This window comes from Salmo salar, chromosome ssa11 (genome assembly GCF_905237065.1).
Source record: "Salmo salar chromosome ssa11, Ssal_v3.1, whole genome shotgun sequence".
Taxonomy (NCBI): Eukaryota; Metazoa; Chordata; class Actinopteri; order Salmoniformes; family Salmonidae; genus Salmo; species Salmo salar.
Window position 1 is genome coordinate 100,388,654 of NC_059452.1, and position 17,648 is coordinate 100,406,301.

At 43.3% G+C, this 17,648-nt stretch overlaps 1 protein-coding gene across 1 annotated transcript; it reads left to right on the forward strand.

Moving 5' to 3' along the window:
• The first annotated feature begins 2,430 nt into the window (after nucleotides 1–2,430).
• Nucleotides 2,431–11,606, forward strand: LOC106563807 (olfactory receptor 10A4-like). Its single transcript, XM_014129669.1, has 6 exons — nucleotides 2,431–2,647; nucleotides 3,104–3,281; nucleotides 8,175–8,339; nucleotides 8,511–8,649; nucleotides 10,441–10,589; nucleotides 11,344–11,606. The coding sequence occupies exons 1-6, from the start codon at nucleotides 2,431–2,433 to the stop codon at nucleotides 11,477–11,479; spliced, it is 984 nt and encodes a 327-aa protein (XP_013985144.1). The 3' UTR covers nucleotides 11,480–11,606.
• Nucleotides 11,607–17,648: the final 6,042 nt, after the last annotated feature.

Sequence of the window (17,648 nt, forward strand, 5' to 3'; positions counted from 1 at the left end):
TCATGAAGCTGGTTGAATGCCAAGAGAATGCCAAGAGTGTGCAAAGCTATCATCAAGGTGGCTACTTTGAAGAATCTTAAATATAAATACTGACTGGTACTGTCAAAAATATAAATGCAACATGCAACAATTTCAAAGATTTTACTGAGTTAAATTCATATAAGGAAATCAGTCAATTTAGGCCCTAATCTATGGATTTCACATGACTGGGAATGCAGTTATGCATCTGTTGGTCACAGATACCTTAAAAACAATTGGCGTCACAATGAGCCAGAATCTAGTCACGGTATCTCTATGCATTCAAATTGTCATCGATAAAATGCAATTGTGTTCATTGCTTATGCCTACCCATATCATAACCCCACCGCCACCATTGACATTTGACATTTTAGTCATTTAGCAGACAATCTTATCCAGAGCGACTTACAGTAGTGAATGCATACATTTCATACCATGCATTTTTTTATTTTTTGTGCTGGCCCCCTGTGGGAATCAAACTCACAACCCTGGCGTTGCACACACCATGCTGGCATTGCAAACACCATGCTCTACCAACTGAGCCACATGGGGCACTCTCTTCACAATGTTGACATCAGCCAACCGCTCGCCCACACACTGTACATGTGGTCTGCAGTTGTGAGGCCGATTGGACGTACTGTCAAATTCTCATATGGTAGAGAAATTAACATTAGATTGTCTGGCAAGAGCTCTGGTGGACATTCCTGCTCACTCAAAATTTGTGCACAACATTTGAGATAAATAAGCTTTTTGTGCGTATGGAGAATTAATATGATTTTTTTTATTTCAGCTCATGTTGCGTTTATATTTTTGTTCAGTATATTTGGGTTGCGACCTCGACTTTGAAAATGACTGTTTTACAGGGACTATTCATTCTAGCAGTATACAATACATATACATAATCTACACAGTCAAGGAATCAGATGATATTTACCAAACACACACACACAAACAAACCAACACACATACACACATGCATTTCTTGTAATGGGAGAGGAGGCATGGCCTGTAACTTCATAGAAGGCACATACGGTACCAGTCACAGAATCATCCCCATTACGTACAGTAAGAGTATCACGTGCAAACACACACACACACACACACACACACACACACACACACTCCCTCTTTAGGATGGAGCCCCTGTCGATAGTATTTAAATCAGAAGGTGTGTGAAGGCAACTCCATTCTCTGGCCACCATCAAAAAGAGAGGTATCATGTTGTCATTATACTGTTTGTTATGTTATGACTATGTACTTTTAGATTCTGCATGTTATTATACTGTAATGTTATATTATACATGTTATTATACTGTAAGGTCTTTGTTAACTGTTTTATCAAGCAAACATCATTCAGTAACTGCTACTAAATAATCCCCTTATTTAGGTACAATTTAAACTTGTGTCTGGTGTATTCTCTATCATAATAATGTTGTATTGTCTATCATAACAATGGTGTATTGTCTATCATAATTACATTTACATTTTAGCAGACACTCTTATCCAGAGCGACTTACCGGAGCAATTAGGGTTAAGTGCCTTGCTCAAGGGCACATCGACAGATTTTTCACCGAGTCAGCTCGAGGGTTCAACCCGATAAATCTTTACGGTTACTGGCACAACCTCTTAACCACTAGGCTACCTGCCGCTCCATGGCATGTTCTTTATCATAATGGGGTTGTATTGACAATCATTCTCTCCTCAGTACATTGGTGGCAGCAGTGGGATCAGAGGCACCATGCCCATAGGGGGCACAGGGGCACGTGCCCCCTCAAGATTTGTCCTGTAATAATAATTATAATTTTTGTTTTTATTAATTGTTGTTGTTTCTTTTTAATACTACGAGCCACCAACCAATGTTATGAAGTTGGCTTTAGCTGGCCCAGATTTTCCAACCTCATAACTAGCTACCAAGAAGCCATTTCAGGCTACCAATGAAGTTAGAGAAGCAATCTTAGCTAGCATTCCTGCTGCCAAGGTTGACAGACTTTAGAAAAGCAAGTAATAACTAAATGTACTGAATAAGAATATCATTCCTTTCAATCCTTAACATAGATTTTAGCAGCGATGGAGAGAAGCAAATTTGCTTCTTTAAAAATATAACCACCAGTCAGGACACAGACAGCTCAAGAGGTATGCTTAGATATGCAGAGAAATGATTATGGCTCTGGATTGTAGGAAAAAGCTGTTTCAGGTGTTTGAAAAATAAAGAAATCTAGCCCCCCTCCAGACCACCCTCAAGTACTTTGTGCCCCCTCAGATATTTAGAGTGCATGACGCCCCTGGGATCGCTCCATACTATTCTCTCCTCAGTATATTGGTGGCAGAGGTGGGATCGCTCAATACTATTCTCTCCTCAGTACATTTGTGGCAGAGGTGGGATCGCCCCATACTATTCTCTCCCCATACAGTATGCTCCCAAGGAACTACACACGTGTGTCAGAGTTTGTGATCGTGGGCTTCCCGGGACTCCATCCATCCTTATACCAGCTGGTGGCCTGGTTCTTCTTCTTCATCTATGTGATCACGGTGGTGGGGAACTTCCTGCTGGTGGTGCTGTTTGCCCTGGAGCGCAGCCTGCAGAAACCCATGTACATCATCATGCTCAGCCTGGCTCTGTCAGATATAGGTAAGATACTCAGCCTGGTTCTGTCAGATATAGGTAAGATACTCAGCCTGGTTCTGTCAGATATAGGTAAGATACTCAGCCTGGTTCTGTCAGATATAGGTAAGATACTCAGCCTGGTTCTGTCAGATAAAGGTAAGATACTCAGCCTGGTTCTGTCAGATATAGGTAAGATACTCAGCCTGGTTCTGTCAGATAAAGGTAAGATACTCAGCCTGGCTCTGTCAGATATAGGTAAGATACTCAGCCTGGTTCTGTCAGATATAGGTAAGAGACAGAAGTCTTCATGACAGAAAGGTTATCCTGTTAGAATGTGTGTCTGTAAGGACATGTGACCATGAACTTCCTGTTCAAATGTGTGGTCTGTTCTCCAATCTACATTGCACCAAAAAAATGTACTAATCAATTGATTAATATGTATTTACATTTTGATATGTTGCGGTGCTTGTACTTTCTCAGGCTTCTGCACGGTGGCCCTTCCCAAAGTGATAGCTCGGTACTGGTGGGACGACGCTGGCATCTCTTTCTATATGTGTCTGATACAGAAACAATTCATCCACTACTTTGGAGCGCTCACCTCTCTCATCATGTTGACCATGGCTATGGACAAATACCTGGCTATCTGCTACCCTCTCAGGTGACATAGATCTACCCAACCCTAACCCTTACCCTAACTCTCTCATCATGTTGACCATGGCTATGGACCGATACCTGGGTATCTGCTACCCTCTCAGGTAACATAGATCTACCTAACCCTAACCCTTACCCTAACTCTCTCATCATGTTGACCATGGCTATGGACCGATACCTGGCTATCTGCTACCCTCTCAGGTGACATAGATCTACCTAACCCTAACCCTTACCCTAACTCTCTCATCATGTTGACCATGGCTATGGACCGATACCTGGCTATATGCTACCCTCTCAGGTGACATAGATCTACCCAACCCTAACCTTAACTCATAAGAGTCTAAGCCCTGTCTAAGCTATATTGAATTGTTTTCAGAAGGTCATACCAAGGATCAATTTTAACCTCTCTACGTAACAGCCAGTGGAATCCTGTGGCGCGTTATTCAAATACCTTAGAAATGCTATTACTTCAATTTCTCAAACATATGACTATTTTACATTATTTTAAAGACAAGACTCTCGTTAATCTAACCACACTGTCCGATTTCAAAAAGGCTTTACAACGAAAGCAAAACATTAGATTATGTCAGCAGAGTACCCAGCCAGAAATAATCAGACACCCATTTTTCAAGCTAACATATAATGTCACATAAACCCAAACCACAGCTAAATGCAGCACTAACCTTTGATGATCTTCATCAGATGACACACCTAGGACATTATGTTATACAATACATGCATGTTTTGTTCAATCAAGTTCATATTTATATCAAAAACCAGCTTTTTACATTAGCATGTGACGTTCAGAACTAGCATACTTCCGGTGAATTTACTAAATTACTCACGATAAACGTTCACAAAAAACATAACAATTATTTTAAGAATTATAGATACAGAACTCCTGTATGCACTCGCTATGTCCGATTTTAAAATAGCTTTTCGGTGAAAGCACATTTTGCAATATTCTAAGTAGATAGCCCGGCATCACAGGGCTAGCTATTTAGACACCCACCAAGTTTAGCCCTCACCAAAGTCAGATTTACTATAAGAAAAATGTTATTACCTTTGCTGTTCTTCGTCAGAATGCACTCCCAGGACTTCTACTTCAATAACAAATGTTGGTTTGGTTCAAAATAATCCATAGTTATGTTCAAATATCCTCTGTTTTGTTTGTGCGTACAAGACACTATCCAAAGTGTAAAGAAGGGTGACGTGCACGATGCGTTTCGTGACAAAAAATGTCTAAATATTCCATTACCGTACTTCGAAGCATGTCAACCGCTGTTTAAAATCAATTTTTATGCAATTTTTCTCGTAAAAAAGCGATAATATTCTGACCGGGAAAGCGTGTTTACGTTCAAAGAGAGAGAAAATAAAAACATGGGGTCGCCTCGTGCACGCGCCTCAGTCTGATTGTCCTCTGATAGACCACTTACCAAAGGCGCTAATGTTTTTCAGCCAGGGGCTGGAATTACATCATTCAGCTTTTTCCCGGGTTCTGAGAGCCTATGGGAGCCGTAGGAAGTGTCACGTTACAGCAAAGATCCTCAGTTTTCAATAAAGAGAGTCAAGAAGAACAAGAACTTGTCAGACAGGCCACTTCCTGTTTGAATCTTCTCAGGTTTTTGCCTGCCATATGAGTTCTGTTATACTCACAGACACCATTCAAACAGTTTTAGAAACTTTAGGGTGTTTTCTATCCAAAGCCAATAATTATATGCATATTCTACGGTACATTTTTGATTCGGCCGTGTAAATACTGCCCCCTAGCCCTAATTAAGACCCCTTGAAACATCAGTTTTCTTTCATTTTATGTGATGAAAAACATAGTTTTGGCCTTACTGTTATTAGCCCATACAAACGCATTGAATAACAGATTCATTGCATGGAACAACAAAGCCCCCCCCCCCTACAAGTGTCTTAGAGATTAAAGAAAGATCAGGAAACATTTCTATATAATTTTTTTTACATGTATTTAACCCCTTTATTTTTGTCACTAAAAGGTTTCCATATATAATTCCATACATTTTTTGGGCTGGTACCAGGGGACCTTCAGACAAGTCTTGTGAGGCCTGTGGGTGTCCTAGAGAAAACAACTGAATTGTACATGTTTCTGAGAGTCTCACCTTTACACAGATTAGTGTGTAGCCCAAACTGTTCACCCCCTAAAGACAGAAGTTGGCAGATCGGCTGTACTGACTTCAGACTTGTCCCAAGACAGAGAACACCATCTTGTTCGTGAGAGTCTCATCTTTCAAATCAAATCAAATTTTATTTGTCACATGCGCCGAATACAACAGGTATAGATCTTACAGTGAAATTATTACTTACAAGCCCTTAACCAACAATGCAGTTAGAAAAATAATAATTGAAACTAAAACAAATAAGAACAAGAAATAAAAGTAATAAATAATTAAAGAGCAGCAGTAAAATAACAATAGTGAGGCTATATACAGGGGGTACCGGTACAGAGTCAGTGAGCGGGGGCACCGTTTAGTCAAGGTAATTGAGGTAATATATACATTTAAGGAGAGTTATTAAAGTGACTATGCATAGATAATGACAACGAGTAGTAGCAGTGTAAAGGGGGGGGGGGCAGTGCAAATAGTCTATGTTGTCATTTGATTAGATGTTCAGCAGTCTTATGGCTTGGGGGTAGAAGCTGTTAAGGAGTCTTTTGGAACTAGACTTGGCGCTCCGGTACCATTTGCTGTGTGGTAGCAAAGAAAACAGTCTATGACTAAGTGGCTGGAGTATTTGACAATATTAGGGCTTGCTCTGACACCGCCTGGTATAGAGGTCCTGGATGGCAGGAAGCTTGGCCCCAGTGATGTACTGGGCCGTACACACTAACCTCTCTAGCACCTTACGGGTGGATGCCGAGCATTTGCCATACCAAGTGGTGATGCAACCAGTCAGGATGCTCTCAATGGTGCAGCTGTAGAACTTCTTGAGGATCTGGGGACCCATGCCAAATCTTTTCAGTCTCCTGAAGGGGAAAAGGTGTTGGCGTGCCCTCTTCATGACTGTCTTGGTGTGTTTGGACCATGATAGTTTGTTGGTGATGTGTATATCACGGATCTTGAAACTCTCAACCTGCTCCACTACAGCCCCGTCGATGTTAATGGGGGCCTGTTCAGCCCTCTGTTTTCTGTAGTCCACGATCCGCTCCTTTGCTTGCTCACATTGAGGGATAGGTTGTTGTCTTGGCACAACTAGGTCTCTGACCTCCTCCCTATAGGCTGTCTCATCGTTGTTGGTGATCAGACCTACCTTTGTTGTGTCGTCAGCAAACTTAATGATGGTGTTGGAGTTGTGCTTGGCCATGCAGTCGTGGGTGAACAGGAGGGGACTAAGCACGCACCCCTGAGGGGCCCCAGTCTTGAGGATCAGAATAGCAGATGTGTTGTTGCTACCCTTACCACCTGGGGGCGGCAGTCAAGGACCCAGTTGCAGAGCGAGGTATTTAGTCCCAGGGTCCTTAGCTTAGTGATGAGCTTTGTGAGCACTATGGTGTTGAACGCAGAGTTGTAGTCAAAGAACAACCTTCTCACGTAGATGTTCCTTTGTCCAGGTGTGAAAGGGCAGTGTGGAGTGTGATTGAGATTGTGTAATCTGTGGATCTGTTGGGGCAGTATGTGAATTGGAGTAGGTCTAGAGTTTCTTTGATGATGGAGTTGATGTGAGTCATGACCAGCCTTTCAAAGCACTTCATGGCTACCGACGTGTGTGCTACGGTGTGGTAGTCATTTAGGAAGGATCCATTCGCTTTCTTGATCACAGGGACTAAAGTGATCTGCTTGAAACATGTAGGTATTGCAGACTCGGTCAGGGAGAGGTTGAAAACGTCAGTGTAGACACTTTCCATTTGGTCCGTTAATGCTCTGAGCACACGTCCTGGTAATCCGTCTGGCCCCGCAGCCTTATGAATGTTGATCTGTTTAAAGGTCTTGCTCACATCGGCTATGGAGAGCGTGCACAAAAAGCTTATTTCTCTCAGATTGTGTGCACAAATGTGTTTACATCCCTTTTTGCAAATATAGTCCATCCACCTGACAGGTGTGGCATATCAGGAAGCTGATTAAACAGCATGATTGTTACACAGGTGCATATTGTGCTGGGGACAATATAAGGCCACTCTAAGATGTGCAGCTTTGTCATATAGCACAATGCCACACGTCTCAAGTTTTGAGGGAGTGTGCAATTGGCATGCTTACTGCAGGAATTTCCACCAGAGCTGTTGCCAGAAAATTGATTGTTAATTTCTCTACCATAAGCCACCTCCAAAGATGTTTTAGAGAATTTGGCAATGCGTCCAACCGTCCTCACAACCGCAGACCAGGTGTAACCACACCAGCCCATGACCTCCACATCCGGCTTCTTCACCTGCGAGATCGCCTGAGACCAGCCACACAGACAACGGATGAAACTGAGGAGTATTTCTGTCTGTAATAAAGCCATTTTCTGGCGAAAAACATACTCTGATTGGCTGGGCCTGCCTCCCAAGTGGGTGGACCTGGCTCCCACGGGGGTGGGCCCATGCCCTCCCATGCACACCCAAGGCTGCGCTCCTACCCAGTCATGTGAAAAGCAGGGATTAGGGCCTCATGAATTTATTTCCTTATATGAGCTGAAACTCAGTAACATTTTTGAAATTGTTGTATTTAGCTTTTATATTGTTGTTCAGTATACTGTCAATATATCTACCTGTAACTACCTGTATTTCCCTCTCAGGTATTCAAAGATAACGACCTTTTACAGAAGGCAACTCTCTTTCTCTTTCTCTCTTTCTTACCCCCTATCCCACCCATCTCTCCCCCTTCTACCCCCTCTTCCACCCCTCTCTCCCCCCTCACACCTTCCCCCTCACTCCCTCCCTCACTCCCTCCCTCTCTACCAGGTACAATGAGCTAATGACCAACAGGACCATGTCTCTCCTAACTGCCCTGTCCTGGATGTCAGCCATGATATCTCCAGCCATCACCACCATCCAGTCATCCCAGATGCCTTTCTGTGGGCCCAACCGCATCATCCACTGCTACTGCGACACCACGTCTCTCAACCAGTCAGTTTCCGAATCCCAATTTGCTCCCTATTCACTTTAAAGTGCACTACTTTTGACTCCTAGTGACTTTACTGTATTATACTTGATGTACATACAGTATATGTATTTTTTTAAATGATCAAATACATTCAGTCAACCAATCAACCAACCAACCACTCACTCACTCAACAGGCTGTCGTGTGCTGACATCTCGTCTCAGAGCAGACTATCCTTCTCACTAGCCATGGTCGTCCTCTTCCTCCCCTTTGGCTTCATCGTCTTCTCCTACGTCAACATCATCGTCACCGTGATGCGCATGGCTAACGCACAGGTCAGAATTCTGGAGGTGTGGAGTGTGGGGGTAGGGGTGTGCATGGAGGGGTAAGGAGGTGTGTGTGAGGAGGAGGGGTGTGTGGGAGGAGGGGGGGGGGGGTGTGTGACCACACCACTAAATGTTTACGAGCATGGCCTTATTTCTGTTACAAGTTCAACGTAACATCAATAGGTTTAGGATACTACACATGATACTCTAATTTTCCCTATACCCAACATGAGGTTGCTACAACATAGCCTATGAATGAAAGTTTACACTGGTCGAGAGAAAAATTGGAGTAATCAAGCTGACAGTAACATTCAATACTACGATGAACACGCTTGCCTGGGTCTAGTTGATCTAGGGTGTAATCATTAGTCCAACAGTTGTAAACGAGAGTTTCTATTGGACAAATTCAGGTGTGTGTGTTTTTCCCCATTTCGTTCCATTTACTTCCGTTTAATAAATGTTTTTCAACAAAATCGGCGGAATGAATTCATTCCTGATCACACGCAAACAGATCACTTTCACAGCAGCCACATACAAACAGCATGATCACTTTGCTCGTTGCACAATTCCTTCTCGCATCTACGTGCTCTCCTCCTCTCACCTTTTCCCTTCACTTGTGAACTTCAGTGCACAACACATCAGCTGTCTGTGACCAGGTGAAAAAACCTTTCAAGCCACACTTCATATCATAACCGCTACACACCACCTACATAATTGTCACCATATTAGCTAATGTCATAGTCAACATAGCTACTAGATTTTACGCGTTAGTAAACCCGCTACAATCATGCACAAAAGTGTACAGTCAGCAAGCAGGTTAGCAGTTACATTGGTGAACCCCGGTAGCAATAAATTAATAAGACCAAAAGGTTACATTGACTTGGAAGAGTTCCAGTGTTGGATAGCCATAGCCAGCTAGCTAACATAGCATCTCTCTTTGTTTGAGCTGGGTGTTTGAGTAGGCTAAAGCAGCTAGCTTCATTTGCTAGCTAAGTAAATGAAAGTGAAAAAAATACAATGAAATATAGCTAGCTCTCTCTCTCTATTTCTTTCTTCTCCTTAATATGTTCAAAACTGCTCAAGTATTGTCTTTCTTTCTCTTTGAGTCAACTACTCACCACATTTTATGCACTGCAGTGCTAGCTAGCTGTAGCTTATGCTTTCAGTACTAGATTCATTCTCTGATCCTTTGATTTGGTGGACAATGTCAGTTCATGCTTCTAGAGGACGTCCTCCAGGAGTTGTCATAATTAATGTTTAAGTATATGGTAGGAGTTGAGAACCATGAGCCTCCTAGATTTTGTATTGAAGTCAATGTACCCGAAGGAGGACGGAAACTAGCTGTCCTCCGGCTACACCCTGGTGCTACCCTACAAAGTGATGTTGAGGCTACTGTAGACCTTCATTACAAAACAGTATGTTGTAATCAAATATTTGCTGACGTGAATATATTTACTAAGGTTTTATCTAAAAATTAAAACTTTGTTTCACTATTTTTTTTAATGAAATTAACTGAGGAGTATGTTCCTCCACATCCTCTTCTGAGGAGCCTCCTAAGCACTAAACCTGGACTGCCAGGTTCACCATTTCAACTTTACATCACACATTTCTTGTCCTGTCCTGTCTCTGACCTTAATTTTAACTACTCTCTCCTAACCCTAACCCAGAACATTTCTCCATCTCTCCCCTCTCTAACCCAGGGCAGGCTGAAGACCTTCTCTACCTGCTACTCAGAGCTGTGTCGTTCTTATCTAAACTAAACCTTTCCTCTAACCCACTACTCTCCCCTCTCTAACCCAGGGCAGGCTGAAGACCTTCTCTACCTGTGCTACTCAGGGCTGTATCATCCTTATTTACTACGTCCCCCGCTTCATAGTGAACGCTACACCCTACATCCCCAACCTGACCACGACCCCTGACCTCCGCATCAGCCTCGCCATTTTCTCCAGGTAGGTAGACCACAGGTTAAAGAGGTGGGCTGGGAACCCATAGGTTGCTAGATCAAGTCCCTGGCCGGGCGATGCAAAACTGGAATGATCTGGCTACTTTTGTCAGATCATTACTACCACTGCCATTATGCCCTTGAGAAAGGCACTTATCCCCAAAACAGCTATCCATCCAGGGACTCCCCCGTCTGAACTAAACCCCTCCTGTCCCTGTCTCCCTTCTGTCCCTCTCTCCCCCTCCTCCTGTCTTTTTCTCCCCCTCCCCTTCATTCCTTTCCCTTTCTCCCTCCCCTCCTGTCCCTGTCTCCCCTCCTGTCCTGTCCCTTTCTTGCCCTCTCCCTTCTCCCCCCTGCCATCCAGAGTCAGTGGAAGACCTTCTCCACCTGTAGTTCCCAGCTGTGTATCATCTCTCTGTACTACGTCCCCCGGTGCTGTGTCTACACCAGCAGCGTCATCAACTTCTCCATCAGCCAGGACTTTGTTATCGGCCTAACCCTCCTCAAAAGGCAGGTAGCTTAGAGAAGCAGGCCAACAACCAGATGGTTGTCAGTTTGAATCCCATGTTTGCCAGGGAAAAAGGTGTTTGGGAGTGGTGGGTTGCTGGCGTCTGTGTCCTAGATGCCATCACCTGCTGTTGTGCCCTTGAGCAAGGCAATTAACCCCTAAACTCCTCCCTGGGCACTACACAAGTAGCTGCCCATTGCTCCAGCCTCTCCGTGTGTGTGTGTCTTAATAAAGTATTCTTCTTATTCTGCAGTCTGCTGCCACCCCTCCTCAACCCCTTCATCTACTGCATCCGTACCAAAGAGATCAAGGCTTCCCTGGCCAAGTGGGCCTACCAAGGGCAGTCCAATGCACATCACAAACCCTCCGTCCACCCCGTAACCTGCTGACAGGAACTCAGGCAGCCTGCCGCTTATAAAATCACACAGGAGGCATTATGACTGCACACTTCTCCTGTTCTCTCCCCTATGAAGGAAGCCATTGGCCGAAACGTCATCTGGTCATGCAGATGTTGAGCCCCAGATTTTTAACATTTCATTATTCAATATGGAAAACAATAAACATTTACACTTGTTTTTGCTGTCTGGTAGTTTTTGTTCCCATATACTGAATGTGCTGTGAAAGAAGAGGCCACAGCACATTCAGACAGCAACAATCATATCTTCATTGGAAATGTCACATCACTCAAATAAGACTGATGTCATCAAATCACATTTGATACGTTTTCATACCTGCAGTATAACCCTTAAAGGGGCTATCCAGAATTGGTACATCATTATTTTTACTTTAAAATGAATCATATATTAGCCATTGATTCTTGAAGAATATAATTTATAAATGCCTCAATGAGCTTAGTTCAACGGCCGTGGCCAATCAGAACCCAAACTAAAATGTTTACTTTGTTTACACATGTGGAATAAAACAATGTAAATGAACACTGCATAGTTTCAAAACGTGGTTAAAACTAGACTTTTGATCTCATGGATGCACTGTAAAGGGGTTGCTGTGAATTTGACAGTAACTTACAAGCAGCTCATTACTGTATATCATATTGCAGGTAACCTACTGTCATCTAAATGCTGTATCAAAGCAAGTACTGTGTAATGACCGGTGTTGGGGATACCCTTTAATGTGTTACAGTAATACATTACTTTTATGCTTAATTCTATAGCTAGAGGACTCCTGATATCTCCAGGAGTGATAAGTATAATTTTTGTCTTTATCTGTTGTCTAGTACTGTCTTATTTCTAACTAGGGCCATCTACATTAAGTGCTGCCTGTCTTGGTGTGTAAACTGCTGATTGCTCATAACTTGCAGATAGTTGTTGACACATCAATCAGGATTAAGAGGCAGGGCAATTTGTGACTTGTTTTGGTAAGACAGTTCCGCCGAGTTGTTCTGTAATGTATCTTATCTAGCTTTTTTCTGATTATCACATTTTTGCTCCTATTTGTAGCTCTGGCAACTATGTGAGTGTTTTCCATGTTCTCTCGTCTCCCTGTAGGCTTTACAGATGCGCCCCACCCCCTGGCTGCAACCCTTCTAATTTAGTGTACCCTGCACACACAACCCATGTGAAATTCTGGGTCTCTGGTAACGTTTGGAACTGCCGATCTGCAGTCAGGAACGCTGAGTTCATTTCAGCCTATGCTGCTCTTCAGTCCCTTGATTTTTGGTCCTGAGGGAGACATGGATCACCCCAGACAACACTGCTACTCCAGCTGCTCTCGTTATCTGACTAGGTTTACTCTCATAGTCCGAGAGCATCTGGTCGTCACAGTGGTGGCACAGGGCTACCCATTACTTATATCTGGAGATTTTATGTGTCCTCCATCCCTCACCTGTCCATTTCCTCATTTCAATTCCATGCTGTCACTGTCACTTGTCCGCTCAAGCTTATTATCGTTGTCATCTATCACCCACTAGGTGCCCTTGGAGAGTTCCTCAATGAGCTGAAGGGTTATATTAGGAAAATTAATTAACTTTGTAATCTGAAGATTTTCCTTGGTGCCCCGACTTCCTAGTTAAATAAATAAATGTACATGATTAGTTTAATCACGTAATAATAATTACAGGGAATTGATTTGATAAAACAAGTCTTTACTTTTAATGATGCCAAAAGACACAACATTTATGGTGCCCCGTGTGAGGAATCTAAGATAGAATTGGACTTTGCTGTTGAACTATGTATTTATCAATTGTGCAAACAGAATTGTGCAAACAGACTGTTGTATGCGAATAGAGAAAGATATTGGTTGTGTGTGTTTCCATTTGAACAAGCTACGGGAAGCACCTCCGGTCGTGTGTCGATAGCGTCAGAGCAATGAGTTATAAATTCCAGATTTAGTCCGTTAGGCCAAACGTTACTATTTCTGTTGGTCAATATTCATTTATAGAGCAAGGGCATAGAGCCAGTCTTTTCAATAATATCTAAATTGATTGGTTTTCCACAATGAGACAATTTAAACTTTCCACATTAACCTAGATGAAGCAATGCTCTCAGGTTAATTTAAAGTTTAATTCCCAAATGGCTATACAGGTTTGATTTATCATTTAAATGGATCAAACAGTAAAATTGCTTTTGCAAAGCACATTCAGTAAAACCCTCTCCAAAATCAACCATCGGGCTCAGGCCTCGTAAAGGTTCTCTCCAGTCTAGCCCTGATGTCTTGTTATCCGAGATCGGCATCGGTTCAATACCGCAGTACACAGCTGAAGCATGAGCAGGTAACGGTAGACATAAACTGACAGATGGAGAGAACCGGGAAACCAATGACAAATGCAGAAAAGGGAAAAATTATGTGAGCTATGGATCTGCGTTTGAAAACAGAACAATTAAATGTAATTGCAAAAACTTTTGACGATGAACGAGCACAAACTCTTCAACAAAATTGTCTTCTCAGGAACAATATCGCCTTCTAAAGGAACAACTAAATTTATCCAAAACCAAATACGATTCCGTCCACGCCAAACTAGATAAATCTGACAAGTTATCTACAAACAAGAGCGCTCAACTTGATAACATGCATGGAGCTTTGTTCAACGTTACTCAAAGTAACACGGTTCAACTCAAAATGCTGCAGACCAAAGACGATCAATTGATGAACACAATGACTAAGTTGGATGACAAATCAGCAGAACTCATTGAAGTCACTGACCAAATGAATGATGAGAGAACTCAGGTGATGAAGATGGAAATATTTATTTCTAAGCAACTGGAGGAAATCTCATCACAGAATCTCTTGCTCCGTACTCAAGATCTCTATCTGCAAACCATGACAGATAAGTTCGAGACCGAAAGGAGCAAGTGCAACACTCACGTGTCCCAAATCAGTACTCTAAGGGCTCAAGTGGACTCTGCAATGCAGCAGAATACCACCCTTAGGTACCATCTGGAGGAAGTCCAGAATGGTCATGCTCTACAGTGTAACTACCCATCCAAGCAACTCAAAGGAGTAAAGACTTTGCCTCCCTCATGTGTCCCTCAGTCTTCTCCTCTTGGCCATTCGGCGCTGAGTGATATGGTGCCTCTTGGCCAACAAAGCTTGGCTTCTCACCTTGGCCTTTCGACCCCAATTTCCCCACAGGATGAAGCCAACCCTCTCCATCCATTTGGCGCAGAATACCTTGACAAACCCATCAAGAACTTCCGCACCTTTGACCCCGTTCCAGGTCAGCCAAACGATACTGAGACGTTCCTAGCTGACATAGAGGACGCATTGGATGGCTACCCGAACGCTATAGGTTCTGACCGGGTTTACCTGTTGAAGCAAAGGTCTTATAGACACGTGACGAGGTTCATTCATCTACAACAATAGCACGTGCTAGATGACTATGCTAAACTTGCCACAGCTTTGAAATTAGAGTTCAGTGGTTCTGCAACTCGCAAACACGATAGCTCACTGGCTAACACTGTCAAACAAGCTCGGAACGAACACCCACAAGCCTACTATCATAGGCTTCGTTCATCTTACTTTGGCCTACTCACTGAAACAGGAATGGAAGCGCCGTTACCAATCAAACAAATGTTTCTGTCGAACATGTATCACACCTTCATAACCTACTTGGGCCCTGCAGCCCACGTTAGCTTGCCTATCTTACAACTCAGAGAGCTTGCAAGCACAGCTTTTGAGGCATCAAAAGTTCACAACACTGACCACTCGGTTTTGAAGTTTGACCAGGAGCACTCACTCCAGTTAGAGGGTGCATTATCAGGTATTGGAGCGTTGAGAGATGATGCACAACAACGGTTTCTACCAAAAAAAACACGATTCCAATAACCTCCGCGGTCGAAATAACTGTAAAGTACGTCGCCATCGAAACGACTACCGCTACAATCAACCTGTTCGCTACGTTCTTGCATCCAACCCATACAAAGTGTCAGAGCACAAGGTTAACAAAGGGTTAAAGGACAATCAAAATGTAGACCAATGTTCTCCAGAAGGTCCACTACGTGAAGAACTAAAGGACTAAACGGGGAAGGACTAGACGAGGAATTACCGGACACCAGGTCCGCAGGAATTAATAGCCATCACAAGGACGTTAAAATTCAAATTTCCCCCGCTCTCACTCGAGGCCCTATCCAGGGCCCACTTGATCAAAAAACAAGTCCACAGGCTTTGTCTATAGACTCTGATACAAAGGTTGCGAAGAAAAAGTTCAAAAGCTTCGGTAAAGCCAAGCCCACTCAAAATCCGAAAAGTCGATCTACTTCCTCCTTGAACAGAAATGGCACATCACTTCGTTGCGAACAAACACTACACTTCGTGGGGAACATGTCCACTAAACACGAATCTAAACCCCCATACCTGGAAACAGTCTTGGTGGGCTAATTGATTCGGGTGCGACAATGTCGTTCATCTCTCAAACTTTGGTTGATGATCTCAAAAGGGCTTTGAAGCCAACTAAACGTTGGTTAAAAGTGGAACGATGCGATACTACACTTTAAGGGGTCACTCAGACTTCCTCGCCTCTCACATTGAGAGTCATGCTGAAACTACACTTCCAGGACGTATCGCTCGTTCACCCTGTGTATGTTACCAGCCTCAAATCTGTACCCCTGCTACTCGGAGCAGACTTGATGGATCGGCTACTTCCACTGATGGATTGGAAAACCAACCATGTATGGTCACAGGCCACAGTGCCTACTCCACTGACCACACTGTCTTCCCCTAACGTTAGCTGCAACACAGTCATTCACGAGGGGTATCTGTCGAAAGCACCCCTTGGGAAAAAGACGTTTCGAAACCTCTTGGTGCAGAATCATATCCAAGGAGATATTACGATATCTCGACACATTCCTTCAGCATACCTGATTGACCATTCTTTTCAAGCCAGCCATCTCTGTGAATGAGCAACTTTCCTCCTCCTTGCAGTCATGCAATACGGTAGTTGAGAGGAACTTCTCTTGCCCTGTGGACACTTCCGGAAAGAACTGTGGCCGTCTCAACAAGAAAGGCATTGACCTGAAAATTACCTGATTACATCAGACTCATTCTGAACAAATTGTAATCTGCCAGGATACTTGATTTTCTTCCCTTGACATGCGCTTTTGTGTAAGCATAAACGCACATGTACAACGTAACATCCAATTAGGATTTATACTAGGATCACTTAAGGTTCCGAGCAAAATACCAGCCTTAGTAAAGTTGAACATTTACTCTGAGGCCTTTGACTATACAGCTACAGTACTCACCAGTTTTCTTCCCAGAAGTTCATAGGTCATCCCTGTAGACGACCCAAAACTAGTGCCTTACAGCTGTAGACTTATCATATAGTTATCAACTTAGTGCTTAAGCAACAAACACCAAGTAGGAAAACCCGAGACATGACATTAAAGACAATGCCATGATAGTCATTTTGCCAGGACCTTGGATGTATATAGAATTCAGTCCAATTAGATGATTTTGGTGTGAGAACTATATTTTTTATATCTCTTGTTTATGCTTTCATTCCTTTTCAGTTCTGTTCCTTTGACACTTAGGAAGTGATAGAGCCATAAACAAAGTCCACATACAACCATCACTTAGTGCCACAATGCCACTTCTTTGGGGAATGAATGTAATTATATATATTCCGTTAGTGTGTGTGCGTGCGTTGTTAACATCTGCCTAAGTTACTGCCCAGATCTTCCAGTCTGGACGACCAGGCGACGGGTCCGGAACAGCGATCCCAAATCCGGACACCCACTGCCCATCCTTGTGGCGGCCTGCCCCGCTGTCAGAGAACCTACCAAGGTAAACACCAGAGGGGGAGACCGCAACAGCGATCACTAACAAGGACATCCCCTGGCCATTCCTGTGGTACTTTACAACTTCCAGGATACCTACCAAAGCAAACCACTAGAGGGGGACCGCAACGGCGATCACCAAATGGACAACTACTGCCCATCCTTGTGGTCGACCACTCCGCTTTCAGAGAGCCTACCAAGTTCAACCACCAGTGGGGGACTTCAACGATGATCTAGAAACAGGACATCACATGGTCATTATTTTTATGTTGATTTGTAACTTGCAGGATAATCACAAGATCCAAACCACCAGATGGGAGTGTCATGA